General features: G+C 42.4%; 1 protein-coding gene across 1 annotated transcript; it reads left to right on the forward strand.

Moving 5' to 3' along the window:
• The first annotated feature begins 13349 nt into the window (after positions 1 to 13349).
• On the forward strand, positions 13350 to 18863 carry LOC124798378 (ejaculatory bulb-specific protein 3-like). The gene is made up of 2 exons (XM_047261748.1): positions 13350 to 13575; positions 18589 to 18863. Exons 1-2 carry the CDS (start codon positions 13356 to 13358, stop codon positions 18783 to 18785), a joined length of 417 nt encoding a protein of 138 aa, XP_047117704.1. The 5' UTR covers positions 13350 to 13355; the 3' UTR covers positions 18786 to 18863.
• The last annotated feature ends 1408 nt before the right edge of the window (positions 18864 to 20271 follow it).

Genomic DNA, 20271 nt, shown 5'->3' on the forward strand with positions numbered 1-20271 from the left:
AAAAGTTGTTATACTAACTTAAGTATGTTGTTAAATTAACTTAATTATGTCATGTATTGGACCATTTGACTCGTTCCACATCATTACGAAATATCGTATTCATGATCCATGGAACTAGTATTAATCTAATCTAATCTATCTACCTGTGAACTCCGCGCAGGCTCTTCAGGACCCACTTGCCGGCACCAGGCAGCGGCTGCCGCGGCGGAGTTGCTCACCCTCGCTCAGTGTCGAAAGCGTCAGCTACTGCTCGTTGCTTTGGAGGGTGTTAAGACTTTACTGTTGTTGAGTGATGCTCCACCAAACAGTATAGTGATTTGCGTTTCACGCTCGATAACTATGGAGGCAGGCAACCCCGTTTTATGTAATGAGTATTGTATTAACACTAGTATGCGAGACATGAATATGGCTCAAAATTAATTTCATAGTTTGTGATACAATTAGAACAACTCACTTCGTTGCTTAATGTTACTATTAACGCTTTACATCCCTTTTCTTTTCATTTTGATAGCGATTCTTCTCGCAATTGTTTTGTCAGGAATTCATAAGTTTTCATCAAACCGCAGTGAGTAAATGTGGTGCAACGAGTTTTACTGTCGTTTGATTTGTTGTGGTAAATGTATGCGATTAGCTGTGTGAATACTTTGCAGTGCATATTCTACGGCAACGCATGTTTTGAGCGCCACATATCGATACATGGAGAACATGAAGATGATCGAAAGTGGTTTTGAGGTAGTCAATTAAATTTCAGTCAACAGAATCCCCCAGTTTTGAAGCTACCCAGAGTGGTAAGAAGTTGCTAATGCTAGTTTTCGCAAAAATCTACTAGAGGCTTAATTGCTATTACACAGATTTAGCACAGAGGAACTTCACTGAAGAGTCAAAAAAACTGGTACACCTACCTAATAACCTGTAGGGCCCCGTGAGCGCGCGAAAAGGCCGCCACACGACTTGGCGTGGACACGGCTAAAGTCTGAAGTAGTGCTGGAGGGAACTGACGCCACGAATCCTGCAGGGCTGTCTATAAATCCACGAGAGTACGAAGGGGTTGAGACATCTTCTGAACAGCACGTTGCAGGGCATCCAAGATCTGCTCAATAATGTTCATGTCTGGGGAGTTTGGTTGACAGCGGAAGTGTTTCAACTCAGAAGAGTGTTCCTGCAGCCACTCTGTAACAATTCTAGACGTGTGGGGCCTCGCATTGTCCTTCTGGAATTGCCAAGTCCGTCGGAATGCACAATGGACATGAATTGATGTAGGTGAACAGACAGGATGCTTACGTACGTTTCATCTGTCAGAGTCGTATCTAGACGTATCAGGGATCCCATTTCACTCCATTCCAAATGCACACGCCCCACATCCTTACAGAGCCTCCACCAGCTTGAACAGTCCTTTCAGACATGAAGGGTCCATCGATTCATGAGGTTGTCTCCATATCCGTACACGTCCATCCTCTCGATACAATCTCAAACGACACTCGTCCGACCAGGCAATATGTTTCCAGTCACCTACAATCCAAAGTCGATGTTGAGGGGCCGAGGCGATGCGTAAAGCTTTATGTCGTAGTTGGATAAATGAAAGCAAGAAGAAACACTCATTTATCCATTGTCATAACTCACTATAACAGCAGCAGAACTAAATAATCAGGCATAGTTCACAGTTGCAACATTACAGCCACCAGCTGAGCGAACGGTCAACCATGCTAGTGGAGACAACTCGTAGCTATCTAGCTATCTGTAGCAGATTGCGGGCTTAAAAAAAGGCATACCGCTGAGTCTACAGTATACAATATGAATATACACATGAATCGAGTAGTCGATGGTTCCTATCACTCAGCAATTGCAAATTTTGAATGTTACATGGAAATTTATAAATGAAAGTTTACAGTTAAATGATATCTACAGGTACTATTTTAACGACTTCAAATGATGAGTACGATAGCAGACGTATCTTTAAGAATGCCCTTTATTACTGTAAAACACTTATTGGTGTCGATGGTCTAGCAATTAAATAAAATATAAGTTGAATAACAGGGAAACAATAGATTCCTACTTCACATAATTAGTTATGAGCAACAAAATAGTTCGTGAGATATTCACTTCTAAACACATACTACGTCTTCACTGCAGTTGCCACGGGAATTTCACAAGTGCACAAGGCGGCACTAAGAAATATTTCTATCTCTCGGGACTACGCGCAAACTGCTCCACTCTCCCAAGTCTTTCCCGCGACTCGCCGTCGCTCCTTCCCGTCCAGCACGTCCAGCACCCTCTGTGATTGGCTACAGCACTCCCACCGTGTCTTCAAGTCAATGCACACCCACAGACATATTGAAACACATACGAAATACTGGATTTACATTTAAATAACTTGAAATTAAATAAATATTCCTATGGCTGGACCATAAACACGCTCTAACACACATTATTAAACATATGAACAAATCAAATAAACATATCAAAGGGATAGAAACAAAAGGTAGGCCAGTAGCCTAATGCCTCAGTGCTTTCTAAAACACAGTAAATATTTGACCAATTTCTTCATGAATACTGTACATCGGATACAAAGAAAGACATAGACGAATAAAACGAATAAATATATTTATAAGCATGCTGTTACCACTTTTTCGTGTCACTGTGGAGTACTTGTGGCCTGACACAATTAATAGTAACCGGCTACTTTGACCTCCAATAACTCATGTACTATTCAAGTTACACACCTGTAATTCATACCAATTTAGGTTTACACTAATAGCTTTCTAAAGACATGTCGATCGACAAAATCGGATGAACTGTTTAGATTTTGGAAATTCGTTTCTGGGTGTTACTTGTATAATTTAGTCAGATACTAAACTTTAAGCCGGCCGGGGTGGCCGAGCGGCTCTAGGCGCTACAGTCTGGAACCGCGCGACCGCTACGCTCGCAGGTTAGAATCCTGCCTCGGGCATGGATGTGTGTGATGTCCTTAGGTTAGTTAGGTTTAAGTAGTTCTTAGTTCTAGGGGACTGATGACTTCAAAGTTAAGTCCCATAGTGCTCAGAGCCATTTTTGAACTAAACTTTAAATTAATAAAGATATTGAAAATCTGATTACACCGTCAGAATCGTCATGCAAATAATGATAATGTACATGTTTCTTTTTGAGGTATCATGATTCATCTGGCTACTATTAATTTCTATATGAACTGTGAAATTTCTGTCATTAAGGTTTCTCAAAGTCTGCCATTTTTGGCACTTCCTGCATGTCTCCTTCATCGACACAGCATCACCATGGAATTCCAGCCACGCGGTCGGCTAGACCACGTGGTCTGGCCGTTGTGCGGCATCACGTGGTTGCTAACGAGACATGGCTTGCCGAGCGGCCCGAACACGGCCACACCAACTCCAAACTTAAAATGTTTCCAGGACGCCACAGCTCGCCCATTACCTCACAAGTGCCAGAGTTCATGCTACATATTCCATTGTTGAGTAATATAATGTGACATGACTTTTACTCCCATGACAGTTGTTAAATCAACATTGTAGAGTTCTGCCTGCAACATCTGCCTCCGGTTGTCATTTTTACTTAGTGCGCTTTTCCTTTTGCCATAGAAAGGAGATGCCGAGGTAAATGTGCGTGTTGTGCATGGTGAAACTGACACCACTCCAATCTTCGAGATTGACTGGTTATGTGCATCAGTACCAAAAATGAATAGGAAATCTCTTACGAGTGAACGAATAACAATAATAACAATAATAAGGAACTACTAGTGAATGCATTATAGAAGAAAGTTGACATTAAAATTGACGTAAATAAAAATAGGCTGATAGTTCACGCAATGCAACAACTTTCTTAGCATTTTGCTACTGAATTTCTTTCTGGCTATTTGCAGAGAAAAAAGAAAAAAAACTTAAGTGATACCCATCGGCAGGCCAACGAGATGTGTACCGGCAACTATCCTTGTCTCTGATCACGAGATGAGCGCCCCAGAGAAAACACGGCACTGCTTCGTTTAGCTCTCTGCCACTGCTCTGGCAGTAGTTAATGCAGACATTCTACAACATGCAAACCTAGTTGATTTAAGTGTGAAATTATCTCCCCGGGGTCGAAAAATTATGTTTACTATCTCGATGTCATTTAAACGCGGTGAATGTTCAGATTACTTCGTCTGTATGAAAACAGAATATTATGAGAATTTAGGAGGCTCGATCAGAACCAATCCTGAAAGTGAATGAATGAAAACGAGGTGGCAACCCTCATCAGCAGTACTGCCAAGTCTCAGCTGCATTAGCAGTACGGAGAACTCCATGGACAGACCACAGTGCCCTGGCTGGAATTCATGTCCTGCTCCAGCCGGCCCTAAGAGTAGCTACACTATGAGACGCTGGTCTCAGGGATGGCTTCAAACTGACAGCATATTACACCACTGAAAAATACATATGAGTTGCACGCTTATCCCGTCGGACAGCGGTGAAAGTCTATTTTAAGAAAACTGAAAAGTTGTGCAAAACGACCTTGTCCAAAAGTCAAGAAACAGTAAGATATAATACTACGCACTGTTGACCTCAAATGGACTGTATCCACGTCTGATATTGTGTCATACACAACTTGAATGTCAGGAATCCTACCGAAATATGGATGTACAGTATTATGGATCATGGACTAACACAGCGGACAAAGAGTGAAAAACCAAATTGTGGATCCAGAGGGAACAACTAAATATATGACTATGGAAGCAGAAACAAAACAGAAGAAGTAGGTAAATGTGCAGTTGTGCACTTGTGCACTTTTATACGTTTTTCACCTCCAGATATACCACGGGTTTTGCAAGGCTGTTCATTGCCTTCGTTTACCCCATCTTGTTTGATACCGAGGTGATGAACAAAACACCGATTACTGCGACTGACATTTGCTTCGAATCGGTTCAGAGACTTTATCTTGTTTTGTTGTTGATGTAAGTTGGTATTTGCGAAGAAGAAACTACGGGTAGTCCTGCAAGGTTTCCAGGAGCTGTAACGCAAGACGGGATGTCCGGTTGTCTGGCTCCGATCATGCACGATTCCGGTTATGAAAACCCATTTTTCTTGCCACTGTGATAGTTCAGACTTTGCGACGCCTTTCTCATTGTTTTGGAAACTCTGTTGTCACAACAGTGATTTGCGAAGACTAAGTCTGCGGCGGCCATCTCTCAGCCAGGTTTTATGTCAAAGGATGTATATGACATGACAACTATCACGATTAATAATCAGTTATTAAGGAAGATGTTAGCAAACACATGCATACGGATTTGTGACTGTATGTAGTTTCCATGTACTTAAGTTGGGAATGACAGAAATGTAAAGGAAGTTATTTAGGCATGACATGTCATCATCTTTTCTAAGTGTGATGACTGTTATCCACAAATTAGACAAGAAACAGTCACTACTAAACAACCATTTTACAAGTACACATAGCATATTTGCTATTAAACATAAAATTAGAAGCGTCATAAATATTTTCATATCTGAGTTGTTTAACTTTGCAGCTGATTTTTAATATTTCAATGTGCTTGTATAAACTGAACTTTCAAAATAAAAACTGAGTTATTTAATTTTATTTTGTTTATTTACTTGCAGTAGCACTGCAGTTGGACAATGGTAAGATCTGAAGGCTAACTGTTCCAACAGATGAAACACCTGGGACCTAGATGGCGTTAAATTTCAACGATACATCCATTCGGATTGCTGGCCGTGAAGTGTCTTCTCAAATATTTTGCAATATGTTATTATATATATCCTGAAGAAGTGTGATCTCCACTGCTTTCTATTGCTCCTTGTAATGCAGGTATGTAAGCTCACAAGTAGAAAAAAAACCTACTTTCTTTAAAATTGTTGCTGTAAGAGAGATGTGGGACTGGTGCAGTCGAATTGGGCATGTCAACTACTTTACTTACAAACACTCGTCTGATGGCAGATTATGAACGTTGCTTCGAAACGTATCCGACTTGCACCGAAAATCCCTCTCCTTTTTGAATTTTTTCTTACACTTGCTTTACTGCTGCTTCTGTTAAATGTGGCCGATAAACTACAGCCTCGTCATATATCCTTTATTAATCGGAATCGTTTTATTTGAACTGCCAGTTTTACGAGTTTCACGTTGTTTCTCTAGATATCAAGGATTAATCGTTTCACTAAAATTATTTTACTTTATCAGAAGACAGTGAACATCTTATTTCACTTTGTATACTCTGACGTATTCATTTCTTTAGTTTCTATTAAGGTATTTATTTTCGCCCAACTTTCTTGCGCTACTGTGGATAAAACCAATATTTCTCCCCGGGTATCTTTAGCTTCCCACAACCAAACCACCTTTCCTCGAGTTCCTCATATGTGCACTTACTTCACGACATGTCTTGTTACAGAGATGTTAACATTTGGGGCAGAGTAGACTAATGATTGCATATATATATTACATAATTGTAAACATCCCTTGCTGCCCAAGGGTTGGGTGCTGTCAGGAAGTGAGAGGATACCGAATTCGTCAAGAGACGATAAACTCTTCACAATGAAAGTACCAGCATAACTGATCTTTCATGCTTCTATTGCATTGCTTTCCATTATCATTGAGTCACGTATCTCCTCGAGGTACAGAATTCTTGTTACGACTTAAAAAAGCACAATTCTGTTTCGTGGGGAAAAGTTGTCATTTAGAGGAACTGCTCATGTTTTCGCTTTCCCTTTTACTCTTATCTGCTTTTATTTAACCTGATTATAAGTGGTAAAAGCTGCTAGTCTTGCTTGCGGGATGAAAGCAGAGCTCACCATTTGGAGCATAGTCGACAGGACCGATATTCCAGAACGGTAGTAGGAGCAATCCACTAAATTACAGGCCCATATCGTTAACGTCGATATGCAGCAGGATTTTAGAATATATATTGTGTTTGAACATTATGAATTACTTCGAAGAGACGGTCTATTGACACACAGTCAAGACGGATTTTGAAAACATCGTTCTTGTGAAACACAACTAGCCCTAATCACATGAAGTGTTGAGTGAAATTGACATGGGATTTCAAATTGATTCCGTATTTCTAGATTTCTAGAAGGCTTGTGGCACTGTACCACACAAGCGGCTGGAGTGAAATTGCGTGCTTATGGAATATCGTCTCAGTTATGTGACTGGATTCGTGATTTATTGTCACAGAGACCATAGTTCGTACTAACTGACGGAAAGTCATCGAGTAAAACAGAAGTGATCTCCGGCGTTCCCCAAGGTAGTATTATAAATAGGCCCTTTGCTATTCCTTATCTATATAAACGATGTAAGAGACAATCTGAGCGGCCGTCCTAGGTTTTTTCCAGATGATGTTGTCGTTTATCGACTAGCAAAGTCATCAGAGGATCAAAACAAATTGCTAAACGATTTAGAAAATATATCTCTAAGGAGAAAAAATAGGCAATTCATCCTAAATAACAAAAAGTGTGAGGTCATCCACCTGAGTGCTAAAAGGAATCCGTTGAACTTCGGTTACACGATAAATCAAGCAGATCTAAAGGGCGTAAATTCAGCTAAATACCTAGGAATTACAGCTACGAACAACTTAAATTGGAAGGAACACATAGAAAAGGTTGTGGGGAAGGCTAGACAAAGACTGCGTTTTACTGGCAGGACACTTACCCAATGTAACAGATCTACTAAAGAGACTGCCTACACTACGCTTGTCCGGGGTAGCCTCGCGGTCTACGCCGCCTTGTCACGGTCCGTGCGGCTCCCCCGTCGGAGCATGGGTGTGTGTGTTGTCCATAGCGTAAGTTAGTTTAAGTTAGATTAAGTAGTGAGTAGGCTTACGGGCCGATGACATCAGCAGTTTGGTCCCTTAAGACCTTACCACCAATTTGCCGGCCGAAGTGGCCGAGCGGTTAAAGGCGGTACAGTCTGGAACCGCACGACCGCTACGGTCGCAGGTTTGAATCCTGCCTTGGGCATGGATGTGTGTGATGTCCTTAGGTTAGTTAGGTTTAAGTAGTTCTAAGTTCTAGGGGACTTATGACCACAGCAGTTGAGTCCCATAGTGCTCAGAGCCGTTTGAACCATTTTACCACCAATTTCCAATTTTTCCGTCTTCTTTTAGAATACTGCTGCGCGGTGTAGGATCCTTACCAGATAGGATTCTCGAAGTACATTGAGAAAGTTAAAATAAGAGCAGCACGTTTTGTATCATCGCGAAATAGGGGAGAGAGTGTCACTGAAATGATACAGGATTTGGGGGTGGAGATGATTAAGACTTTTTCGACGCGGCAGAAAGTTCTTAGGAAATTTCAATCACCAGTTTTCTCCTCCGAATGAAAAAATATATTGTTGATACCGACGAACATAGGGAGAAACGATTATCATAATGAAATCAGGGAAAGCAGAGCTCGCACGGCAAAATATTAGTGTTCGTTTTTTCCGGGCACGGTACGAGATTGAAATAATAGAGAATTATTGCAAAGATGATTCAATGAACCCTCTGCAGGCACTTAAACGTGATTTGCAGAGTATTCATGTGAATGGAGATGCAAGTTTAGGCTTCTAACGTATAGTCCATTCGTTCATTTCACTGCACCATACATCTAGCGACAGCGAGATATCTGAATTCACGAGTAATTCGGTAGGGCTGCTATAGAGTACATTTCCTTTCATTCTTCTTGGTAATTATTACTGTTAACAACTTAAAGTAATTTTGAGATATACTGCTGTACACTGAGATTGTTAACCAGGAATAAATATTAATTTTTTCCATCCACTAAATATTCATTTTCTCTGCCCACCCAGCAATAACGCATTTTCTTCGACTAGTAGCTAGTCTGGGGCACTGACCACCACTTTCAGGAGTACTACGGGTTATTGTTTAGCAGCTACACATTGTTGCGTCTGTGGCCCAGCTCACTACGGAAACGACGCGGTGTTCACGTGAGAACTTCAGTAAAAGAAACTGGAAGCATTTCAATTGTGCTGCTTTAGGAGGACGTTACACGTATTGCCAAATGTATTGAGGCTGACGGACATAATTTTGAGCATTTGTTGCATTAATGTGGTATTTACAGGTAATCACGCTGTAACAGCATGCGTTCTCAGAAATGATAAGTTCACAAAGGTACATGTATCACATCGGAACAACCGAAGTAAAATGTTCAAACGTTCCTCCGTTCTGTATTTTAATTTAAAAAATTTACCTGTTGCCAACTGTTCGTCTAAAATTGTGAGCCATATGTTTGTGACTTATTACAGCGCCATCTACCACAAAGCGAAAGAAGTGGTCCAGCTAAAACACTCATATTTCTTTACGTATACACGAATATGTAATAAAAAATGGGGGTTCCTATTAAAAAAAAAAACTGTTGATATCCGTTTGACCAATGGCAGCGCCATCTAGCGGGCCAACCATAGCACCATCTGGTTTCCCCCTTCAAGCTAGACGAGTTTCGTTCTTTGTAGTTTTTTTCGTTTGACGCTTATTTCGTGAGATATTTGGCCCGGTCACTATCAATGGACCACCCTGTACTAGCAGTTGTCGCTCCTGGATAGCGCAATATGAGGAATAAAGCCATTTATTTCCTGATGTGGGACTCTTATCATAGCGACCCAGTCAGCCTGAATGCATAACTACTGCTTAGTATAATAATGGTCACCTGTCTGCTACGTCACATTATGTCACATTTGCCGGCCGGAGTGGCCGAGCGGTTCTAGGCGCTACAGTCTGGAACCGAGCGACAGCTACGGTCGCAGGTTCGAATCCTGCCTCGGGCATGGATGTGTGTGATGTCCTTAGGTTAGCTAGGTTTAAGTAGTTCTAAGTTCTAGGCGACTGATGACCTCAGAAGTTAAGTCACATAGTGCTCAGAGCCATTTTAACCATTTATGTCACATTTATATTATTGAAATTAAAAGATTCTTGAAAACCTTGGAAACCCTTCGACCGCTATCTTCCCAGTATCAATGTCGATAACAGGCAAAAATGGTCGGTATTCTCGATTTCCCGAATGGATGAACTGTCTATATACGTGCGTATTTAGACTTTCTCGGCGAATCTCGGTGATGAAGTCTTCTTGTGTTATCAGCCGAGTCAAGGCGTCGTTCTGCGGCAACGTTTCAACGAGTTTCCTACTTGTCATCTTCAGATGAAATGTCGATTTCAGTCCTGTTTGGGTCTTTATAGCCGCTGGACTGCAGGCTCCTCTGCCTCATCTGCGTGCCAGTGCTAATCGCTCACCTGCGGAAGGGATGTCGCAACCCCTCGTGGTTCAGTGGCTATTAAGACCCGGACAGGACACGAACCCGACGCTTCACCTGAAGATGACACGTAGGACAGTATCCTATATGTTCTGATGAATGAGTTTGCGAGTATCAAAATATATGACATAAATGGCCTAATCTTTTGACTTAGAACTTCCGTTTTTTACACCATAGTCTTCAGTAACTCAATTAAATTTCGAATTGATACGTCTACCCGTTCCTAAGAAAAAAAGTTTTTAACTGTCGGACAGACAGACGGACAACAAAGAGAACTTATGAAGGTTGTCATCTTACCAATTGGGACACGGAACCTTAAAAAAGATGCAGACCTGGGAAACACAGATCCCCATGAATATTTAAAATGTAATTACAAACTTACATGACCACCATAGGGTCCATTTTCTGTCTTACGTCTACGGTACACAGAACGTGCTGTGTACACTTTACTACTGGATACCCTAAATGGCCACACTTACATTTTACTGGTTGTATCGGACACTACTGTAACAGTAAGGTAACATGGAAGTGGTAATCAAGGCCAAGAGTCTCATAGTAGAGATCTCCTGTTACTCTTGCAGTTCCTCATCTGACTGAAACCGACGATCATTTTTGTGTTTCTTCATGTTGTCAAAAATGCGAAAATCAGGCGATGAAAGATCCGGTCTGTACGGAGAAGTTGCAGTTCGTTTCCCAACCAAATCGCTGAAGCGTAGCCTTCGTCGGATTGGCAGTGTTGGGGCCGGCGTTATCGTCCAAAAGAATGATTCCGTCCGACAGTATTCCAACAGCCCAAGGGCAAACGGCAGAACCAGCAGTGGAAACACCCCACATCTCCCCCGACAAAGAAATCGAAAGCTGTTCAGACAAGTTACGGTAAGGTCATGATGACTTCTTTCTTCGACTGCAGATGATATCTGCTCGTCTAATTCCTCGAACGTGGAATCATAATCAATGCGCAGCGTTATGAAGACTCTTTGCAGAAATTGCGATTCTCTGTACCGCCAAAACGCCCAGGAACGCGGTCGGGCGGAATCATCGTTTTGTACTATACCGCCCGCCACCACACTGCCATCGACGAAGGCTACGCTTCAGCGATTTAGTTGTCAAACACTGTAAAAACCCCGTACAGCCTGGATCCCTCGTTGTGCGATTTTCACTTCTTTGGCGACCTGAACAAAGACATGTGTTCTATGAAACAGAATTGATCCTCTCGTCCTCCAGTGTGATAAATGTCTTAAATCGTGTGGCGAGTACTTTTGAATGGAACTATTCCATTGTCCCTTTGTGACGGGTGTTCGGTATTCATTTGACTGATTCGTGCCTTGAATTTCGGTTTAAACGTAGGGGTCCAGAGACTCCACGTCGTATTATACGTTACAAGGGTTTCTCTCTGCTTTTCTGTGTACTGTAGACAGTAGGTAGATATCTCTTCAATTCAAAAAGTAAACTACCAGAGATCATGACAAATGTTCAGATGTGTGTGAAATCTTATGGGACTTAAATGCTAAGGTATCAGTCCACTACTTAACCTAAATTATCCTAAGGTCAAACACACACACAAATGTCCGAGGGAGGACTCGAACCTCCACCGGGACCAGCCGCACAGTCCATGACTGCAGCAGCCCCTTAGAACGCTCGGCTAATTCCGCGCGGCAGATCATGAGAATTGGGGTTTATGAGATTATCTCCCGAGTGTGTCAGTGTTGCCACATGTAAACGCTGCCACAGAACGACGCCTTGACTCGGCTGATAACCCGGGAAGACTTAATCATGTCTATAAACATAATTAGGTTTGTACGAAAACCTCAGTGCTCGAATCCTAGTAGCAAATGGTTCAGATGGCTTTGAGCACTATGGCACTCAACTTCTGAGGTCATTAGTCCCCTAGAACTTAGAACTAGTTAAACCTAACTAACCTAAGGACATCACACACATCCATGCCCGAAGCAGGATTCGAACCTGCGACCGTAGCGGTCTCGCGGTTCCAGACTGCAACGCCTAGAACCGCACGGTCACTTCGGCCGGCCCTAGTAGCACCTCACCAATTTCTAACCAGTGAAGATTCTACAGGGTGAGATGTTATGTGGACATGTGTCCGGAAACGCTTAATTTCCATGTTAGAGCTCATTTTAGTTTCTTCCACCTACGCTCAATGGAGCACGTTATCATGATTTCATACGGGATGCTCTACCTGTGCTGCTAGAACATTTGCCTTTACAAGTACGACACAACATGTGGTTCACGCACGATGGAGCTCCTGCACATTTCAGTCGAAGTGTTCGTACGCTTCTCAACAACAGATTCGGTGACCGATGGATTGATAGAGGCGGACCAATTCCATGGCCTCCACGCTCTCCTGACCTCAACCCTCTTGACTTTTATTTACGTGGGCATTTGAAAGCTCTTGTCTACGCAACCCCGGTACCAAATGTAGAGACTCTTCGTGCTCGTATTGTGGACGGCTGTGATACAATACGCCATTCTCCAGGGCTGCATCAGCGCATCAGGGGTTCCATGCGACGGAGGGTGGATGCATGTATCCTCGCTAACGGAGGACGTTTTGAACATTTCCTGTAACACGCTGTTGCTGTGTGTTTCCATTCCATGATTAATGTGACTTGAAGAGAAGTAATAAAATGAGCTCTAACATGGAAAGTAAGCATTTCCGGACACATGTCCACATAACTTATTTTCTTTCTTTGTGTGTGAGGAATGTTTCCTGAAAGTTTGGCCGTACCTTTTTGTAACACCCTGTATACCTGAAAGACACGTCGTGTGAGGTCGAGGTGCACAGTATGTAGTATTACGCTTTGGTATATGCAAAATGTTCTTTTTGTTTATCGTCTGCACCAGAGGCGGAATATAAAGACCTGAGCTTATGATTACTGCTCGTAATAGAATTTGACCCGATAATTTCGGCGAAACAACAGTGATGCGCATAGAAAAACGACGGTGCAGTGATGACGTGAGCAGAACACTGGCCGCGTACGGAGGAGTCCCGTCACGACTCGTTTCCCTGCGTGCGTCAGTCGGTGCGCCCCGGAAGGCCGTGAAGGTCAGACGCGCGGTGCCTATAAGAAGCGCTGCCTGGCAGCGTCCAGCACAAGAAGCAAGCGGACGGAATGGCGCATCTCCACCTGCAGGTAGCAGCCGTGGCGGTGCTGGCGGCGCTCGTGGCGGGGGTCTGCGCGCAGGTCGGCCCGGCGCAGAGCTTCGCCCGGCCCGACAGGCTGGACGTGGACAGCGCCATCAACGACGAGGCTCGCTTCCAGGAGGCCATGCGCTGCATCCTGGAGGGCGACGACTACAAGTTCTGCGACCATCACACTGTCGGCATCAAATGTAAGTCCACACTCTCAAGCTTAACACTGTGTACTGCACGCGCCGTTTCTGTTTTCGCGGCTCCTTTAGAGACAGGAGAGAATGGAGCTGGCACATTCGGGTTTTTTAAGAAAATCACGGTTCGGCACCATGACTAAGCGTCACTGAGGCGCGGATCTAGCTCTCACTTCCGTTGCGGGAGTGGCGAAGTATCAGAGTGTCACGATTTACACTACTGGCCATTAAAATTGCCACACCACGAAGATGACGTGCTACCGACGCGAAATTTTACAGGAAGAAGATGCTGTGATATGCAAATGATTAGGTTTTCAGAGCATTCACACAAGGTTGCCGACGGTGGCGACACTGACAACGTGCTGACATGAGGAAAGTTTCCAACCGATTTCTCATACACAAACAGCAGTTGACCGGCGTTGCCTGGTGAAACGTTGTTGTGATGCCTCGTGTAAGGAGGAGAAATGCGTACCGTATCATCACGTTTCGACTTTGATAAAGGTCGGATTGTAACCTATCGCGATTGCCGTTTATCGTATCGCGACATTGCTGTTCGCGTTCGTCGAGATCCAATGACTGTTAGCAGAAAATGGAATCGGTAGGTTCAGGAGGGTAATACGGAACGCCGTGCCGGGTCCCAACGGCCTCGTATCACTATTGGTCGAGATGACAGCCATCTTATCCGCATGGCTGTAACGGATCGTGCAGCCACGTCTCAATCCCTGAGTCAACAGATGCGGACGTTTGCAAGACAACAACCATCTGCACGAACAGTTCGACGACGTTTGCAGCAGCATGGACTATCAGCTCGGAGACCGTGCCTGCGATTACCCTTGACGCTGCATCACAGACAGAAGCGCCTGCGATGGTGTACTCAACGACGAACCTGTGTGCACGAAGGGCAAAACTTCATTTTTTCGGATGAATCCAGGTTCTGTTTAAAGCATCGTGATGGTCGCATCCGTGTTTGGCGACATCGCAGTGAAGGCACATTGGAAGTGTGTATTCGTCATCTCCATACCGGCGTATCATCCGGCGTGAAGGTGTGGAGTGCCATTGGTTACACGCCTCGGTCACCTCCTGTTCGCATTGACGGCACTTTGAACAGTGGACGTTACATTTCAGATGTGTTACGACCCGTGGCTCTACCCTTCATTCGATCCCTGCGAAACCCTACATTTCAGCAGGATAATGCACGACCGCATGCTGCAGGTCTTGTACGGGCCTTTCTGGATACAGAAAATATTCGACTGCTGCCCTGGCCAGCACATTCTCCAGATCTCTCACCAATTGAAAACGTCTGACGAATGGTGGCCGAGCAACTGGCTCGTCACAATACGCCAGTCACTACTCTTGATGAACTGTGGCATAGTGTTGCACCTGCATGTGCAGCTGTACCTGTACATACCATCCAAGCTCTGTTTAATGCCCAAGCGTATCAAGGCCGTTATTACGGCCAGAGGTGGTTGTTCTGGGTACTGATTTCTCAGGATATATCCACCCAAATTGCGTGAGAATGTAATCACATGCCAGTTCTAGTATAATATATTTGTCCAATGAATACCCGTTTATCACCTGCATTTCTTCTTGGTGTAGCAATGTTATTGGCCAGTAGTGTATTACCGCCCCTCCTCCCTCCCTCCCAATATAACTTTCCGATACCCTCACTTTTAACGAGTCACAGGTGTCTAAGATTTTAGAAACAATAATAGTGTACAGTACTGTTTGTAGATAGTGAGACACTTAGGAGCAATAGTCTGTAACAAGCCACGATAAGAGGATCAAGACATTTTACGGTAGTGGAATGTAGTCCGATTAAATCTGGCGATAATTGTGTTAGGTCATGAAACACTAAAAGTAGTCGATGAGTACCGCTGTGTGGGCAGCAGATTAACTGACTATGGCTGAAGTAAAATGTATATAAAATATAGACTGGCAATAGTTAGAAAAGCGTTCTTGAAGAAGAAGAATTTGTGAATAGCTAATATCAATGTAAGTGATAGAAAGTCATTTTTGTAGGTATTTCTCAGGAGCGTAGCCTTGAATGAAATTGAAATTGGTATGACAAGCAACTCAGCCACGAATGAAATAATTTTCAAATGTTGTGCTAAAAAAGAATGCTGAGGAATAGATGGGCAGGTCGAATAACATATGGAGAAGTACTGAATCGAACTGGGGAAAAAGGAAATATGTGGCAGAACTTGACAAAAAGAGGATTTAGTTGATGGGACATAACCTGAGGCATCAAGGAATCTTCAGTTTGATGACGGAAAGAATTGTAGGGGCACAAAAATTATAGAGGGAAACCAAGGATTGAACACAGTAACCAGTATTTATATGTTGTTGGCAGCAAGTATAGTGAGCCCGTAAATGGATGCCTTTTCTTGGATGGGATTTATTTTTAAAGCCAGTGAGACTGCAAACCAGTCCATTTGGGATAACCCTCAGGAACACAACCAGAAAGTGTCCAGGTTAAACGGAGATTATAATTATTTCGAATTTTTCTCTCAATTTTTGTAATACTCTCTTCTCTTGGCAGTTAATACATGTAAAAATATAGACGCTTTAAATAAATCGTTGTAAGGGGAGGTGAGGTTTTTACGACCCTCATAACATCCCCCCACCCTACTGGCTCCGCGTCTCATGTAATTGCTTCATTGAAATGGAAATTTTCTGTGGAACAACAGACCATACTCAGACACACTGAACGATTTTATTTACAAGCCCTACTACCAAACATAATTCGGATCTAGATCAACGTTATACATTGACTCCATAAAAAATACAGAATGCAGCAAAGTGAGCGATTTATGCATTAGGCAATTTGTTCACCTTTTAATTTTTCCCTTTCGTTTGCTATTCAGTTTCTTCATTGTAATCAGAGATTTTTTTTCTCCTAAATATTTCACTCTACATATTGTTCAGTCTTCAGTTTCCTCCTACTTGTTTCATTCCGATTTCCATGTACCTTCCTAAGCCAGTGACATTTCTCTTGCAGTTTTCCTAATTGTTGTAAAACTTTTCGCATCTACCTGTTGAGTCTAATTCGTTATAGATGCTTGTAGAATATTAATCTTACGCCCCTAATAGGATTTGTATTTATGACATGTTATTATTCTTGAGTTTTATTTCTTTTGCTTAACTTTGTCACTTTTCTGACTGTTTAATTCGTTTCATTTCATCCTCCGCATCACTTAAGTTTCTAGTACATATGCAGTATAGCTATACTGGATGCTTTTATTTATAGCTAGTAGTTTGCGTAGAAAAGTATTAAATCTTGCTGTCATAATCTTGCTCCGGGAGTTTCATTTTGTACATCAATACGGGTGATTGATTACTCTGCAGATCACTTAAGTGTTTAGCAGAAGCTGCATGAAAGTACTCTACTATTACACTGTCGAATAGCACATGGGAGAAATGAACACCTAAACCTTGCCGTTTGAGCTGTGATTTCCCTTGTTTCATCTGAATGATAGTTTTTCCCAACGTATGCAGGAGTGAGCAAAATAATTTGGGCAATCGGAGTAAAAAGTTAATGATTAAAATTTTGCGAAAAGATCTTGCCGCAAGGAAAATGTGCTTTGTTTTAATGATTGCCACCCTATCTCGCTTAATGTATTCGTAACACCTGTCGCCAGTTTCGAGATAACACTAAACTAGTGGTTCTTCCTTGAACTTCTTCGGAGTCTTCCATTAAAATTAATCCAGTAAGGTTCCAATACTGCGCTGCAGTTCTCCAGAAGATGACAAAGAACCGAAATGTAGGCAATCTCTTCAGTAGATTTGTAGCACCTTCTAAGTGTTCCACCAATGAAACACAGTCTTTGGTTCATCTTCCCAACAACATTTTCTATGCGATAATTCCAATTTAAGTTATTCATAATTGTAATTCCTAGATATTGAATCGTCAGTCTTTAAATTTGTGTGATTTAACGTGTACCCGATATTTAAAGGATTTTTTGGCGATGCGGATGACTTCTCTAAATTATTTTGTAAATTGTATTTATTTTCCAATGACTTTAAAGCACGGCAGACAACGGCGTCATCAGCAAACAAAGACGGAAATCTTTTATACAGAGTGTAACGCCGGCCGGGGTGGCCGAGCGGTTCTAGGCGCTACAGTCTGGAACCGCGTGACCGCTACGGTCGCAGGTTCGAATCCTGCCTCGGGCATGGATGTGTGTGATGTCCTTAGGTTTGGTAGGTTTAAGTAGTTCTAAGTTCTAGGGGACTGATGACCTCATAAGTTAAGTCCCATAGTGCTCAGAGCCATTTCCATTTCAGACTGTAACAAAAACATATGGCCAAACTTTCAGGATACAATCCTCACATGTAGGGGAAGAAAATATGTTACGTGGACATGGGCCTCGAATCGATTTATTTCCATATGAGAGCAAATTTTCTGTTTATCTTCATAGGCACATTAATCATGGGAAACACGCAGAAACAGAACGTACCAGCATTACATGAAACGCTTTCTTACATGAAATATTCAACATAACTTTTTAACTTTTTGGTTACAGTATGAAAAACTTTCCTAAATGAAGTGTTCAAAACTCCCTCAGTTAGCAAGGAGGCACAGGTCAACACGACATTGCACTGAATTCCTGATGCGCTGATGTATCCCTGGAGCTGTCTGGCCATACCCTTTTGTTACAATCCGTATCCATTTAGAATAGTATAGGGGCTACAAAGCTTCCTCGAGGAAATCCTGATATATCTTCGGTTTCACTATGTGATCTCCCATCAATTACTGTTCCTTTAGGTTCGAATGGTTTCTCAAAGAAAAGTTCTTAGTTTGTCTGTTTCTCTTAGACTGTGCCTGATTTTGGTAGTGACGTGCCTTATTCAGGAGAATAGGTTCGACAGTTTGTAAAGAACCGACACTAGGATGTAACAAGAGTTTTACTGAAGTCACGCTTTGCCTCTATCTAAAAAGACTTTTAAGCTCGCTAGTGATGGCTGTAAATGTTTTCGCGTTTTGTTGCTCTGTACTAATTTTCATTGTGATTTTTGTAGATGATGGCTGGCGGATGCTGGAACGTGGGTGCAGCGGTCCCTGCACGCCGGACGAGCTGTCGGTGTACCGGTTCCTGGCACACGTGTCCCACAACAAGCCGGAGCAGTGGAAGCAGATACTGGACAAGTTCGACCCGGACGGCAAGCTCAAGCAGAACAACAGCCAACAGTGGGGGGAGCACGGAATTAAAGTGTAGTCCCTGCAGTGCGACGCAAGAAAAAAAAAATCTGTACTGAACTGTTCCTATACAAAAAATAAATATTTTTTTAAAGAACAGTGTATACTTTACTTAGCAAACAGAGGCAGTGGAAGATATACACCGGTAAAAGTTTGTCATGTGATTAAAGTCAGTGTTTGTTGAATGTAAATTTCACAATGAAAGGTCGATTACAGTTTTAACTGACGCTCTCTGTCGTGGCCTATCGAATGAAGGAGGCTGATAGTAAATTAGAATGAAATATAAGCTCTACTGGCAAACAAGTGACAGGTTGTATCTTATCACAGTGCAATTCACTTTTATGTTTTATTTCTGTCAGGTCTTTCTCGACCACGTATCAGTACATCAAATAGATAAAGGAAACCACTTGCCAGTTCAACTGCAAATATATGTTTGGGAATTATGTCATTACTTTGACTGAATTCTAATAAACCATAGACTGCAGTTAAGAAATATTTAATGTAAATGTATGCTGTGTGCCTCACGTAATGAAACAAATGAATGAAGAATGGTGGGCATAACTTCAACCAATTGAAATACATCACTGCCAAAATGCTAACTTAAGAGAGAGCAGAAACAGCGAATCCCAATATGCAACATGAAAATTACACCAGATACAACTCCTCTGCAAAAAACTTTAAGAGCTATAGGCATCTCACATGTGCCAAAATTCAGTTCTATTATTTTACTCTTGATACATGCTGTGAGTTCTAGAAAACTGTTAGAAACTCATTATATCCAACATCTATAGCCTAAAACTTTTTAGTTTGTTATTGTTGTTGTGAGCTTCGGTCTGAATACTGCATTTGATACAGTTTCTCCATTCTGTTCTATCCTGTGCAAGCCTCTTCATCTCCGAGTAACTACTGCAATCTGCATCCTTCCGAATCTGCTTGCTGTACTCATCTCGTGGCCTCCCTCTCCAACATTTTAACCCCCCTTCCCCCCCCCCCCCAATCCGCTACACACACACACACACACACACACATACACACACACACACACACACACACACACACACACACATCCCTCCAAAACTCAGTTGGTTGTCCCTTAGTGTGTCACAATGTATCCCATCAACTCATCCCTTCTTTTAGTCAAGTTGTGCCACAAATTTCTTGTCTTCGCAATTATATTCCGTATCTCGTCATTAGTCACGCCATCTACCCAGCTAATCTTGAGCACTCTTCAGTAGCACCACATTTCAAAACCTTCCATTCTCTTCTTGTGTAAACTTTTTATCGTCCTTGTTTCACTTCCATACATGGCTACACTCGAGACAAATACCTTCAGAAAAGACTTCGTAACACTTAAATCTATATTAGGTGTTAACAAATTTCTCTTCTTACGAAATGCTTTTGTTGCCATTGCCAGTCTACATTTCACATCCTCTCTACTTCGGCCATCATCAGTTACTTTGCTGCCCAAATAGCATAACTCATTTGCTGTTTTGTCTCCTTTCCTA

This window comes from Schistocerca piceifrons, chromosome 5, assembly GCF_021461385.2.
Source record: "Schistocerca piceifrons isolate TAMUIC-IGC-003096 chromosome 5, iqSchPice1.1, whole genome shotgun sequence".
NCBI classification, from domain to species: Eukaryota; Metazoa; Arthropoda; class Insecta; order Orthoptera; family Acrididae; genus Schistocerca; species Schistocerca piceifrons.